This window comes from Dasypus novemcinctus, chromosome 13 (assembly GCF_030445035.2).
Source record: "Dasypus novemcinctus isolate mDasNov1 chromosome 13, mDasNov1.1.hap2, whole genome shotgun sequence".
Lineage (NCBI taxonomy): Eukaryota > Metazoa > Chordata > Mammalia > Cingulata > Dasypodidae > Dasypus > Dasypus novemcinctus.
In genome coordinates this window covers 24,017,225-24,031,839 of record NC_080685.1, presented here as the reverse complement: position 1 = coordinate 24,031,839, position 14,615 = coordinate 24,017,225, and the positions used below count along the sequence as shown (strand labels likewise).

General features: G+C 46.6%; 3 protein-coding genes and 1 pseudogene across 3 annotated transcripts; 2 read left to right on the top strand and 2 right to left on the bottom strand.

Annotated features, from left to right (window-relative positions):
* Positions 1–1,028: 1,028 nt before the first annotated feature.
* On the bottom strand, positions 1,029–1,467 carry LOC101423606 (histone H3). The gene has a single exon (XM_058309613.2). It carries the CDS (start codon positions 1,464–1,466, stop codon positions 1,056–1,058), a length of 411 nt encoding a protein of 136 aa, XP_058165596.1. The 5' UTR covers position 1,467; the 3' UTR covers positions 1,029–1,055.
* A 1,020-nt stretch (positions 1,468–2,487) lies between these two features.
* On the bottom strand, positions 2,488–3,075 carry LOC101423158 (histone H2A type 2-A). The gene has a single exon (XM_004461636.4). The coding sequence runs from the start codon at positions 2,988–2,990 to the stop codon at positions 2,598–2,600; it is 393 nt and encodes a 130-aa protein (XP_004461693.1). The 5' UTR covers positions 2,991–3,075; the 3' UTR covers positions 2,488–2,597.
* Positions 3,076–3,241: 166 nt separating this feature from the next.
* Positions 3,242–3,824, top strand: LOC101424922 (histone H2B type 2-E). The gene has a single exon (XM_058309615.2). The coding sequence runs from the start codon at positions 3,343–3,345 to the stop codon at positions 3,721–3,723; it is 381 nt and encodes a 126-aa protein (XP_058165598.1). The 5' UTR covers positions 3,242–3,342; the 3' UTR covers positions 3,724–3,824.
* A 4,623-nt stretch (positions 3,825–8,447) lies between these two features.
* LOC111764899 (immunoglobulin-binding protein 1 pseudogene) lies at positions 8,448–9,573 on the top strand (annotated as a pseudogene).
* Positions 9,574–14,615: the final 5,042 nt, after the last annotated feature.

Sequence of the window (14,615 nt, the reverse complement as noted above, 5' to 3'; positions counted from 1 at the left end):
AACACCAGATTTTACGCTCCATGTCTTTTTTCTTCTGACCTTTCTCAGGCAAGTGAATCCAGGAAACAGTCTGCCCTGCTGCCCAAACGGTCCATACTGTCTCATGGTTATGGATGCATCTGGCCAAGGGCCCCATCCATCCCCTGCCCTGTCTCTGAAGTCTGGAATTCTCCAAGTGGAGAATGACCTCCCTCTTGGGCCTCCACACCCATGGACACAGGGAGGTTTAGTGAAAATGCAAAGCTGTCTTGCTTACTTTCATACTGAGGTGTAAGTGCCTGCCTTGGGGAGATGGGCAGTGCGTGTGGGTCTGGAAAGGAAAAGACATGAGAAAGTCTGGGTGGTCCCAGGAGGCCCAGAGCTCACCATCTGTAGTGGGGTGAACAGCATCCCCCATGAAACTGATGTCCACCTGGAACTTCAGAATGTGGGCTTCTTTGGAAAAGGGTCTTTGCAGATGTGATAGGTAAGCGTCTTGGATGAAATCATCTTAGATTTGAGGTGAGTCCTAAATCCAACAACTGGTATCTTTGTAAGAGAAAGGAGAGGGAGAGGTGGATACAGAGACCCGGGAAGAAGGCCATGTGAGCGACCCGGAGGTGGAGATGTCGCTCCACAGCTGAGAGGTAAGCCGGGGTGAGACCATTTTGGGCAGCGAGGGAGGTGGCGGAGGGCCGCGACTCCTGGCTTCAGCCAGTTATCTCCGCGACCCAATCCCCCAATCCCCGCCCTCATCACTGTGCCTCCTGGGTGGCCGCCAGGTATAGTCAGGCCGAGGAGCTCTTAACCCAACCGCTAGGGAAAGTGACCCGCGGGAAGGCTGCTCAAACCGCGGGGACAACAGCACCCAGGGCCAGGGAGCCGGCGAGCGCGCCCGACGCCCCAGCCCTCCTCTCTGCCTGCAGCCCAGCGCCCGGAGCCCGGGGCTGCCCCGGGACAGGCGGACTCCCGCCCGCAGGGAGACAAGACCAGCGTCACGGCCTCTTTTGCGTGCTGGGGTGGGTGGCTCTGAAAAGAGCCTTTGCGTAGGATGGAAGCTCGACTCGAGCGCGCGCCTAGGCCCGCTCCCCGCGGATGCGGCGGGCCAGCTGGATGTCCTTGGGCATGATGGTGACGCGCTTGGCGTGGATGGCGCACAGGTTCGTGTCCTCGAACAGCCCCACCAGGTAGGCCTCGCTCGCCTCCTGCAGCGCCATCACGGCCGAGCTCTGGAAGCGCAGGTCCGTCTTGAAGTCCTGCGCGATCTCGCGCACCAGCCGCTGGAACGGCAGCTTGCGGATCAGCAGCTCGGTCGACTTCTGGTAGCGCCGGATCTCGCGCAGCGCCACGGTGCCGGGCCGGTAGCGGTGCGGCTTCTTCACGCCGCCCGTGGCGGGCGCGCTCTTGCGGGCCGCCTTGGTGGCCAGCTGCTTGCGCGGGGCCTTGCCCCCGGTCGACTTGCGGGCCGTCTGCTTCGTGCGCGCCATGGCGGGACAGGCAGCAGCTCCGCGGCGCGGCGGCGGGCTTTATAGGCCCGGGCCTCCCCGGGGGGCGGGGCGGGAATCGAAAGCCCCGCGCTGGCCGCCCATTGGGCGGCACGGCGCCCGCCCTGGGGCCGCTGATTGGCCGGCGCAGGAGCCTCCCCTCGCGGTCTCCCTCCCAGTTCGCCAACTTCCTCCCGAGCCTTTCCTCCTGCTTCCCTCGTCCAGGGTGGGAATAGTCATCTTTGCTCGCTGCCCTGCAGCATTGCTCCTCCCTTAGAGGAGCCTTTCCCGCCCTTAGAAAGCACCATCCGTGACTCCGCCGTCCTTTCTACACCGTGTAGGTCCCTAATCGAGCCCAGGCCTTCCGTTTCCCGCGTCCCACTCGAACGCCTTACTTTGGGGGGGACGACCCTACCCCGTAGTTGCTCTTATGGATATTGTTTTCCGCCTGTTCGGTGCTCCTGGGATCGGAAGATTGCACCTCCTAAAGCCTGATTGAGGACGCTTTATTTTCTCTCTTTGGGTGTGTGTTTCTCCAGATGCGTACTAAAAGCCAAATCCTGAAACTCGAGGGTTTCAAAGAGAGAAAAAAGCTCATTTGGTTGCGCTAGCAAAGGAGTCAGTCGAATTAACCAAAAAACTGCCTCCCAGATTGCGAAAATTGGGGAGAGGGTGGACATAAATTCTTCATTAATATTAAGGGGCTGAAGAGGCGGAAGTGGAGTAGTAAACCAGGGTCAGCCCTTCAAATTCCCTGGAACTTAGTTGTGCTCACCTGGATTAGTCCATGTCCTGACAGGGTTTCCCCCAGTTTACCTTAACGCCTCCCCCTAGGCTGAATCCACCCCCAGCCCTTCTAAGACCTGAGGCCCCAAGTCTGTCATTGGTTACACCAAGAGCCACAGAGAAAAAAGGGGGGGGGGGGGGGGGGGAGGGAACCGGGTACGTTTATCTAAATGCATCAATGTGATTGAACAAACCGCGGCACAGATGTTTGTGCTAAGGGCTGGAATTGCGTAGAGACTATCAATGCAAACAGCTCTTTATTTTGAAAAAAGTGAGTGGCTCTGAAAAGAGCCTTTGATTTCAAGGTGGCCCCTCGACACGGGGGCTGCGTGGGTGCGGGTGCCGGCCTCACTTGCCCTTCGCCTTGTGGTGGCTCTCCGTCTTCTTAGGCAGCAGCACGGCCTGGATGTTGGGCAGCACGCCGCCCTGGGCGATGGTGACTTTGCCCAGCAGCTTGTTGAGCTCCTCGTCGTTGCGGATGGCCAGCTGCAGGTGGCGGGGGATGATGCGCGTCTTCTTGTTGTCGCGGGCCGCGTTGCCCGCCAGCTCCAGGATCTCGGCCGTCAGGTACTCGAGCACGGCCGCCATGTAGACGGGCGCGCCGGCGCCCACCCGCTCGGCGTAGTTGCCCTTGCGCAGCAGGCGGTGCACGCGGCCCACCGGGAACTGCAGGCCGGCGCGCGACGAGCGCGACTTGGCCTTGGCGCGGGCCTTGCCTCCTTGCTTGCCACGGCCAGACATCACGGCCACAGTCACGCCGAGCTACTCGCTCACTTGACGACCCAGAAAGTCACCGCAAGCGCGCCGGCTTCACCCTTTTATAGGCAGAACCGCGATTGTCCACGGAGCGCTTTCATTGGCTAACGCCGCTCTTTGTCCTGATGACCAATAGGAGAGCGCAGCTAGAATCCATTCATTTACATAATCTCGCCTCGCTCGCCGCGGCGCCCCTGAAAACTCGCGAATCGCAAGGCTGCGCGGTCACGTCCTTGATTTGCATACAGCCGCTATAAGTACCGGGCCGTTTCCGGCGTTCCGTATCCCTTTGCTCTTTTTTTGTTCTCTCTGCTTTCTGTGCGCCGTTCTCCTCGCCATGCCCGAGCCGGCAAAATCCGCTCCCGCGCCCAAGAAGGGCTCCAAGAAAGCCGTCACCAAGGCGCAGAAGAAGGACGGCAAGAAGCGCAAGCGCAGCCGCAAGGAGAGCTACTCCATCTACGTGTACAAGGTGCTGAAGCAGGTGCACCCCGACACCGGCATCTCGTCCAAGGCCATGGGCATCATGAACTCGTTCGTCAACGACATCTTCGAGCGCATCGCGGGCGAGGCGTCGCGCCTGGCGCATTACAACAAGCGCTCGACCATCACGTCGCGGGAGATCCAGACGGCCGTGCGCCTGCTGCTGCCCGGCGAGCTGGCCAAGCACGCCGTGTCCGAGGGCACCAAGGCGGTCACCAAGTACACCAGCTCCAAGTGAGCCCTGCCGCCCGCGGCGCTCGCGCGAGTCGCCCGTCTCCCTCCAAAGGCTCTTTTCAGAGCCACCCACTTTTTCAGTGAAAAGAAGCTGTTTTCGTCTCACTTGTATTTTGTCGGTTATTTTTCCTTTGGGCAGTTTTTGTTTCTAGTTCCAAGCCAACGTTAAGAACTCTCGCAGTTCTAGTAAACAGGTGCCTCTTAGTTCCTTTTTAAATAAGCAAAGGTTGTGCTTTAGGTGACTCGGGACATTTAGCTAGGTGTGTACTGCTGCCGGTTGTCGGAGTTCGCTTCGGCTTTCGACTTGCAGTGAAAGTGGACGTGTTCACCAAAACCCTTTCGAAATATTCTGCGCTTTGCTAATCTTAAAACGCTGGTTAGGAAAGTTATATCTAGAGGAGAGTACAGTAATTGGTTATTCCTAGTTAGTGGGGATACTTAGTTTTTGTTTTGTGCTTAATGTGTTGTTACTTAAACCTTGAAGCTGACAAAGTCTTAGGTTTTGTGTATTCTAGGTTCTCCAAGCACCTGCCTACACAATTGTGAGTTCCTCATGACGGAGATTAACCTTGTCTTCGCTATGACACTTGGATTCTCTTATCTAATACAATGAGAATTTTCACCAAAGAATTATCACTCAAAAGCTTGTCCTCTTCTAATTTTATCACGTGGTGGCCAGAGGGTGGGGTGGTGTATAGAATTATCCATACAAAAAGAAGAAAATACGCATAACTTTCGAATCAGGAAACAATTGGAACTACTCCTGGAGCAGAAAGAACCCCAATAACGGCTGCAGCATCGGGGGAGAGAGGCTAATGGGTTTGGGAGTTTATTTTCAATGTATTGGGAACTTTCAAAGGGTTCTGGCAGAGACTGAAATAACCTTAAAAAAAACCCTGCTTTCTGGATCATAGATACTTGGCTGGCAGTAGGGGAAGCCAGGAATTAAATGGGAAGTCTAATGCTTTTTTGTGGGCTAAAGAAATTGTAATTAATCTCTCCGGATCAGCAGTACCAGCGTTACTGGGAATTTATTAGAAATGGAAATGCTCAGCGTCCAGCAATCTGTGTAGCTAGTGGTGCTGTCAAATAGGATGGAATATTGGGAGGAAGTATGGTTTGGGGCATTGAAAGGAGATCCAGAGGGCTGATTTAGATTTGAGCTTTTTGATATTGTTGTGTTGAAAATAGAGTAAAAAATGAGGTGCAAAGCAAGTTTATTGAGCTAAAGTTGCATTAACGCAGGAGCAGCACCAAAAGGTTTCAGTTCTGTGGGTTGCTTGGACTAAGGTTCTTTAAGCAGGGTGTCCTTAAGGCCCAGTTGGTGAATTGCAAGCAGGATGTTGATGTAAGATTGTGGCCATCTGGTGAAGATCAGCAGACCTTGCTGGTGTCATCTTGAACTCTTTGCTACAGTTCTTGCAGGCTGGGGCAGGGGTTTTTATTAGCACCACAAAGGATTATTGGTATGTCAGTCTGTTTCAGTTAACCTCCGTTTCTTCTTTATGATTCTCTGGATAAATGGGAGCTCAAGCAAATCAAATGGTTAGTAAAATCATTTATTCCAACCACAATATTCAAGTGAATATACAGAATTAAGAGATTCATCTAGGGCTCAGAGGACAGAACAAAAACCTGTCCTTAAAGACTGACTACCTCTGGATACATAGCAGTGAAGATGAGTGGCCTCAATTTAAGGAATTCTAGACTTCATTTCTTCTTTTGTGTTTGTCATTAAATACAACTTAGTAAATAACTATAATGTATACTATTGAGTATGCAGCATTTGTTTTCTCCTTTTTTCCCTAATAGTACCCTGATTTTCATTAAGGAATCCAACTAATTCCTCATGTAAGTGATTCCCAAGCTCGGCTGCACATTGGAATCACCTGGGGAACTTAGAAAATGGCAAGTGGGTCCCACCCCCATAAATTCAGATTTAAGTAGTGTAGAGTGCAACCTGCGCTTGGAGAGGTCAAAAAGCTCCCCCACGTGATTTGAGGGTGCAGTCAAGATTGAGAACTGCCACATGTACTTTTCAGAAAACAGCTCTTATCTCCAACTCTCTTAAGGTTGAGATGTAGCTCCAACTGCCTTCCCATGGTGATTAGTTCAGGAATCTAGACCAATATAATTGGCACAAACATTTCAGAAATTGAACTGAGTAATAACTTGTGCGGTAAGTAGATTGCTGATATCTTTTGGGAAAGAAGTTTCTTTGAGTCAGAAGCTGGATGAAGTGGCCTGTAGTGTGAAGCAAGAGTGGCTGTAGACCACAGGGGAGGACACAGCTGAGAGGGAATGAGAGAACTGAGCACTCATGAAGTTCAGCCAATCTCAGGGCTTACTGTACGTCAGACTTCTAGTTAAGTCAGTTGGAGACTGACATGCTCCTCTTGAAAAATTTTGAAATATTTGAAGAATAACAATTCCCCAGAATAAAAGAAAGATGATAGACCATTCATATTGAAAAGTCTCTCAGAAGACAATTAGGGTAGTTAAAGAAATATAGAGATGGTGTTCCAACTACATATTTGGCCCAAATGTTTACGTGTTAAAATCAATATTTGCCAAGTCCTAAGATGAATATTGTCATTTTAGAAGGAAATGTCTGACGCAAAATAATCTGATAGGAGTGTATATACCTTGAGTAATTGAGCACCTGCTTCCCATGGTACCTCCTAAAACCAAAACAAATGGGAAAAAAACAACTTTCATTGGGGAGCAGATGTAACTCAGTGGATGAGCACCTGCTTCCCATCTATGAGGTCCTGGGTTCAATCCCCAGTACCTCCTAAAAATAATCTGAAATTTAGTTTTAAAAATTAAAGTAAATGATATAGTTTCACTTAAAATGTTAGTAGTCAACAGTAGTGATAGACTGAATGTGGCCCCCAAATATGCAGACATCCTAATTTTTGGAAACTGTGACTAAACTTACATGGGAAAAGGGACTTTGCAGAACGATCTTGCGTGGGGGAGATTATCCTGGTTTATCTGGGTAGGCCCTAAATGTAATCACCAGGGTCCTTATAGAAGAGAGGCTAAAAGATCAAGTGAAGAAGAAAATGATAGATGCAGAGATTCAAAGATGTTACGCTGCTGGCTTTGAACGTGAAGGGGCCAAGAGCAAGGAATGCAGCTGGAAAAGGCATGGAAATGGATGCTCCCCTAAAGCCTCTGGAGGGAGCACAGCCTTGATTGTGGCTTAGTGAAACTGATTTTGGATTTCTGACTTTAAGAACTGGAAGAAAATAAATGTGTGCTTTAGGCCACTCAGTTTATAGTACTTAGTTGGTAATATCCCCTGCATATTGTCACCCACACCCACACGTGAAGGGAAACGCATCCTGCCTCCACAGAAGACAGTGGAAACTTCAGTGTTCGAAACCTTCCTAGACTCTGTCCATGCTTCTCTTCCCTACGTGGATTTCAGTCTGTATCCTTTTCTTTCAAGAAACTGTAGCCATGAGTGTAACAGCTTTCAATAAATTTTGTGAGTCCTTTTAAATTATTTAACCAGGTGATTTCACCACTCCCCTTCCCCAGCCTACCCCCATGTACTTGCTCTTGGTGCCAAAGTGAAGACAGTCCCATGGAAGGCTATTTTAAGAGAATATGAAGAGAATATCTTTAAGAGAAACATGCTGAAATATTGGGAGAAGGGAGTGTCAAGATGTCACCAACTTATTTTCAAATGGCTCAGGAAAAGTTTATGTACATGTGATGTCGGTGGGACCCTGGAGGATTCTAGAAAAAGACCTTAACCTAGCGTTGGAAAGGTTTTGATACAATCCTGAGAAAGAATTCCCAACTACGAACGTGGGGAGTAGTCACATATTAAGAGTTTACTGCAAAGTGCAAGTACACTCCCAACTGCCGTTTCACTGGTAGGGTGTGGCTATGTGACTAGGAGAGCAGTCTTATGATGGCTTAGGGACTCCCCCCCTCCTTTTACGTAAAAGAGGAATTGAAAGTTACTTCTCTTTATGCAAAAATAGGGTTGAAATTTACTTCCCTTTATGCAAAAGAAGAATCGAAGGTTATAACTTTTTATTGCCTCTTTCTGCAGACCGGAGTGGGAACGGCATTGAAGTGGGGCTGGTAGAGCATGCACTGATCAGGTGGCAGGAGGGTCTTTTGTCACTGGTACTTTCTGATGTTTCCCTGTCAGTGGGCGCTGGCCTTGGGTGGGCGGTTCCGCTGTGGTTAGGTGCTTTCTGATGGTGATTTTTCGTTGTTCCTGCGGCCTAGTTCTCTCCTTCCTCCCATGCGCAAGCGCACATGACCCCAGAGAGAAAGCAAATGCACCAAACTAGTAACAATTGGTAAATCCAGGTGGAGGGTATGTAGTTGTAAATTATACTTTTTTTTTTTTTCAACTTCTCTATAGGTTTGAAACTTCAAAATTTTTAAAAGTCAGGAAATTTTTTAAAAATTGTGGTCAAAGACTTCAAAAGATTTTAGTGCTGCAACAGCTTGCAGTCATTCATCTCACTTTTGCAATGTCATGTTAATTGACATTTAATATATAAAGCATATAAGAATTTTCACCCCAGGTTGTATTTAAAGGCTTATCTATGCTTGACTGACCGTCCAGATCTTAACTGTAATTCTGCATCATATCCCTTGTTCGTAATACTTTGTTACACTCAGAAGTAATGGTGACCTCTGTGATTTCCCTAGTGCAGAGATGCCAGAAATGACAATGACTTAGACATGTGACTATTCTCCTTTTTAAGTCTATGGGTATAACAAGTTGGTAAAGGGTTTTAGTCAAATACCAAGACCAAAGCTGAGGCATCCCTAGGAAAAAAACAAAAACATATCTAGGGTCTCTCCCACCCCAAGATGGCAGCCGCGGAAGAGGAGTTACAGCTGCTGTGGCTTCCCAAGCTGTTCAAAACCGCAAGTAGCTTCTGGATGAAGTGGAAGAAGCGACTGAACCCACCGTGTCTCAGATAGTCCAGGATAAGGTGTTCAAGGGACTGGACCTTGAAAATGCTGCAGAAATGATATCGCAGGTTGACTTGTTCAGCCGAAATGAAGACTTGGAAGAGATTGCTTCCACTGATCTCAAGTACCTGATGGCACCAGCATTCCAAGGAGCTCTTGCCATGAAACAAGTCAACCACAACAAGCTGCCAGATCCTTTGCAGTGGGCTGGAGAACACTTTCTGAGCTACTTAACTCAGTGTCATTACTATCATGTGGCTGACTTTGAGCTGCCCAAAACCAAGAACTCAGCTGATAATAACACTGCTCCTCCATGGCCTAGCCTAGCCTTATTGCTATGGCATCTCAAAGACAGGCTAGAAGAGAGTGATACAAGCACAGGGAGGTGGAGCATAGAATATTTACACTGAAATCTTCTATGGAAAATGGTCAAGCAGATGATGAGTTTGTGAATATTATCTCCTTCACCTTCAGAGGTGGATTGGTATCAGCTTGGAGGAGATTGAGAGTACTGAACAGCAAAATAAAGATCCTGAGAAAAAAAGACTCCTCAAGAGAGGCATCAACTTCTTGCTCATCTTGCCAGGACAGGCCTCCAATGAAGTCCTTCATTCTCACTTGGGACATGGCACAAGCCAAGGTATTTGGAGATGGTTATCCAAATCTGGCAACCAGCACAGTGAATGACTGGTATGATCAGCATCGGAAATATGGAGCATTACCAGATGTGGTGATGCTCCATACAACACCAGAGTTCAAAAGAGCAGCTCAGCAGCAGGAAGACAGGGAGCAAAGAGGAGGAAGACACTGATGGAAAATACTACCCAGAGCTTGGAAGTGGGATGACCAGAAGGATACCCACCCTAGGGGTTGTGGCAACTGACAGAACATGTGTTAATCTTCCCACAGCAAGACAGGACTAGAGGTGGCTCCCATCTTCCCCTCCAAGGAAACCTGTACCATTCTTCCCCTCCCTGGGCTCCTGCTTCATTTGTGTACAATGAAGGCAAAGATGCTTCATCTTGCTGTGCAGTCAATAAAAGTGTCAAATGATTGAGTATTTGTACCCTCGATGATGAGCCAACAATCTTGTTTCAGCATTATATCCTCATCATGATGTTTTCCAATGTATTAAATGGAAAGACAAGATCACTGAAATGGCTTGGTATAATCAATGACTGATGAAGTCTCTTTAAAAAATAATAAAGTCCTTTTGGAGATCCCACTCCAATCAGGATGACAGAGTGGGGGCTCTGCCCTTCCCCCCACACATACACACAGAAACTTTGAACGACCAGCAAGAACTGGCAGGATCATCTTTCTGAAAGTTCCAGAAAAAGTTAAGGATTACAGTAACAGGGCAAGCACCAAAATCAAGAAAAAGGCCACTTAAAAGCAGTAGAATCTCTTGGTGCCCTGGATGGTCCCTCCTATACCCCTCACCAGCTTGGGATAGAACCAGCCCACACTCCCAGTATGAATCCCTGGTCCTAGTTCCCAAGGGAGCAGGTAATCCTCATGCACATACTAGGAGCATGTATGTCTGGCCCAATCTGCTGGATGGTGGTCTGAAGGACACACTGCCCCAGAACTTTCTCTGTGTGTAGAAAGCAGCTCACAGAGCTCCCCTATAGAATGCTGTGGGAGAGCAGTCAAGTTGTGGCTATGTGGTGTAAACAATTCTAGCAGTAGGACATACACTGCAGTGCCCAGTACCATGAGCAAACTGTTTCCTAGGGAAGAGGGGACATTTGTACTGGCGTTAACAGGGACATTCCTAAGGCCATATGTTCTTGCCCAGGACAAAACACATGCAGAGAAAGGACCAAGGAGGCCCTTACACTTTGCCCTGGAGATACTCTCTAAACTCATTGCATGGGTAAGCTCTAAAGGAGGTCACTTACACAGGTCAATCTGCAAAGACTGTGAAAGGTGTATTTTTCCTTTTCTTTTATTTCTTTTTGTTGTTATTGTTGTTGTTGTTATCTCCTGGCATTCAAGAAAAGCTCTGTCATTACACCAGCCGGATACAAACTTGAGGAACAAATACCTCAGAGTCTAAATTCCAGCAATAATGCATTAAAATATCAAAATGACCAGGTTTCAACAAAAAACTATAAAACATACAAAGAAACAGGAAGTGGTAGTCCAGGCCAAGAAGATTAAAGCATTAGAAACCATCAATGAGGAGGACCAGACCTGGCACATATCAGACATTGTCTTTTTAAAAATGATGCTGAGTATGCTCAAAGAGCTAGAGGAAAACATGGACAAAGAACTAAAGGAAATCAGGAAGACAACAAATGAACACAAAGAGAACACCAGTAGAAAGATGGAAATTATGAAAAAGAACCAAACAGAGCTGAAGACCACAGTAACAGAAATTAAATAATCCCTAGAGGGGTTCAACAGCAAATTGGAGGGGGCAGAAGAAATAATCAGTGAATTTGAAGAAAATATTGAAATCAGTCATTCTAAGAAGCTTTACGTGACAGCACTAGGCCCCATCCCTAGCCCCCAACCCAAATAACAGCCATGATTTGCAGAAATTGCAAATCTGTTGTTAACCTGCCCCATTGTGGAAGGGTGACCAGCTGTTTACTCAGAAGGAGCCACATCCCGTGACATAGAGCAGCCCACCACTCCAAACAGGATAAATCCAAATAGACCTACACAGAGGTGCATATTATAATCAAACTGCTGAATTCCCAAAGAGAATCCTGAAAGATGCAAGAGAGAAGCAAAGGGTCACGTACAAGGGATATTCAATAAAATTAAGTGCCAGTTTCTCAGAGGGAACCAGGGAGGCAAGAAGACAGTGAGAAGATATTTGCAGTGCCGAAAGCAAAAAAAGAAAAAACAGCCAAGAATTCTATATCTGGCAAATCTCTTCTTCAAAGACAAGGGAGGTAGGTGGTGCAGAGTGTTGCAGGCCCCCCTGCAGTGAAGCAACACACCAAAAAGATGATGATGCAACCAGATAGGAAAAAAAAAGGAGAGGAATCATCACATTTCCAGATAAAAGCTGAGGGAGTTTGTCACCACTTGTGTGACTCTGTAAGAAGTGCTGAAGGGATTCAAAGTCTGCAAGTTGGAAGGAAAGGACACTAGACAATTAATTGAAGTCACATAAAGATATAAAGATCTCTGGTAAAGATAATGACATAGGTAAATAAACATGGAATTGTATTTTTTTAACTCCACTTTTTGTTTCCTACAGTATCTAAAAGGCAAATGCATATGTAATGATAAATCAATGGTATAAATATGTATAAATATGTAATTTGTGATAAGAATGTATAAATATGTATACATAATGTATAAATATGTAATTTGTGACAAGAATTACATAAAAGTGGGGGGAATGGATGGGTATAGGAACAGTGTGTGTATACTATTGAAGTTGGTTTTGAAGCAGATGAGATTTTTATAGGTTTAGGATGTTAAATTTAAGCCCCCATGGTAACCTCAAAGAAAACACCACAGAATATGTGTAGCGGTTTGATATGGTTATGAATTCCAAAAATAGATATTGGATTATGTTTGTAACCTGGTCTGTACCTGGGCATGACTCAGTTATGATTAGGGCATTGAGTCCCACCCCTTGGTGGGTGGGGACTCACAGATAAAAGGCATGGCAAAGAACAGAGTTGAGGGTTTTCTGATGTTGGAGTTTCGATGTTAGAGTTTGATGCTGAAGACTTAAGCTGGAGCCCCAGGAAGTAAGCACTCAGAGGAAAAAGAAGCCAGCCCCAGGAAGAAAGGAACCTTGAACCCAGAGAGAAGCAAGACTGGAAGGGAGGAATCCAGGAAGCCTGAACCCTGGCAGACATCTGCAGCCGTCTTGCTCCAACAAGTGAAAATAGACTTTGGTGAGGGAAGTAACCTATGCTTTAGGGCCTGGTATCTGTAGGCTCCTACCCCGAATAAATACCCATTATAAAAACCAACCAATTTCTGATATTTTGCATCAGCACTCCTTTGGCTGACTAATACAATATGCAAACCCAGAGAGAAATTAGAGTACAAGTTACCAGAGGTGGGGAGCAAGGGGAATGAGAAGTTAATGCAAAATCAGTATAGATTTTCTGTTTAGAGTAAAGGCAAAGTTCTAGTAATGGTTGTTTGTGAGGGTACTGCACCATTGTGAATGTGATTAATCTCTATGAATGGTGTGCTTGGGAGGGGTTCACAAGAACTACAGCTGTAGCCTCTGCATTATTTTCTCTGCTTCTATTCTTGTTCTGCTAGTCTATTTTCCACATAGCATCCAAATGAGCTTTTAGAAACATAGTTGGGAAGCAGTTGTGGCTCAACTGACAGAGCATCCACCTACCATATGGAGGGTCCAGGGTTCGATACCCAGGGCCTCCTGACCCATGTGGTGAGCTGGCCCATGTGCAGTGCTGCCACATGCAAGGAGTGCCGTGCCACACGGTGATATCCCCTGTATAGGGATGGGTGCCCCATACACAAGGAGTGCACCCCGCAAGGAGAGCCACCCTGCATGAAAAAGGCGCAACCTGCCCAGGAGTGGCACCACACACATGGAGAACTGATGCAGCAAGATGATGCAGCAACAACAACAACAAAGCAACACAGTTTCCTGGTGCTGCATGACAAGAATGCAAGCAGACACAGAAGAACACACAGTGAATGGACACAGAGAGCAGACAACAGGGGGAAGGGAGAGAAATAAATAAAATAAATCTTAAAAAAAATAAAAACATAGTCAAATCATGTCACTTCTCTGATTAAACTTTCAAAAGGTACTCTGTCACATTTAGAATAAAAGACAAATGCTTCACAATGGCCTGTGAGGTCCCTCAGTGACCCTCAACTCTGATCTCATCTCCTGTGCATCTTTCCTTTGCTCATTGTGGTTCAACAACACTGACTTCCTTGCTTCTCTCTTATCCCTCAAACTTGCCATACATGTGCCTGCCTCAGCCTTTGCACTTGCTGTTCTTTGTTCTCAAAACACTCTTTCTCAGCATAACCTTATGGGCTCACTATCTTATATTATTCAAGTGTCTGCTCAAATGTCACCCAAACAGACTGCCTTCCACACCCAACCCCATATTCTTCTTTACTTGTCTTCATAGCAACGATGCCATCTTAATACTCTACACTTTATTTACTTATATTCATTATCCCCCAACTAGAACGTAGCTGTAAGTGGGCAGGGATTTCTCTTACTCTGTTTACTGCTGTATTATCCATAGCATGTTTTATTTATCTCAAAGAGCAAAGTTGTTTTGTTTTTTCCTCTTCGCTATTGCTGGGAGTGATGTGCACAAGTATTCATAATGGACCTGAAACAGTTTTGCTTTCATACCTCTAAGTATGAATTTTGGTGAGAAAGGGAGCCAGCAATTGAAATGTTAATATAGTTATATAGAGTTACTTCTCCATTGCTTCCCAAAGTACCTGTTTCCTGATTTCTTACCTATATCCTCAGAATCCACAGAACCAAAATGTTGACCACCCCCCCACACACACACATATAATTAGGTTATTTACCCAACATCCTGCTCCTCTTTAAATTTTGTTATATTCATTCCTACCATATATAAAATCAATTTTTCAAATATGTCTTTCCCTCACTCTCCATCCCCACACTTTACCAGAACTTCTTCAGTTCCAGCAGTCTGCCTCATTTCTCAGTAGAGACAAGCAAAGCATAAGTAAAAGCAAGGAAATGTTTCCTGGGGACTAAGCTTTGGGGAAAAGAGGGTGGATTTAGTGCAATAACTAGGAAATAAGTCATTTGTATTTAACTGGATCGCAGATGGGAGGTAATGAAAATCCTTAACGGAAGACATTTGGGATTTTATGTAGATAAATAAGAGGGGGAAAAATGCTTTGAGTGGAAGCAAGGGGACTAGCTAGGACACTGTTGCAGCATGCTTAAAATATTTTTCTATGCCTCTATTTTAG

Coding starts and splice junctions, on each gene's coding strand:
- LOC101423606 (XM_058309613.2), bottom strand. CDS start 1,466: ATGGCGCGCACGAAGCAGACGGCCCGCAAGTCGACCGGGGGCAAGGCC.
- LOC101424922 (XM_058309615.2), top strand. CDS start 3,343: ATGCCCGAGCCGGCAAAATCCGCTCCCGCGCCCAAGAAGGGCTCCAAG.
- LOC101423158 (XM_004461636.4), bottom strand. CDS start 2,990: ATGTCTGGCCGTGGCAAGCAAGGAGGCAAGGCCCGCGCCAAGGCCAAG.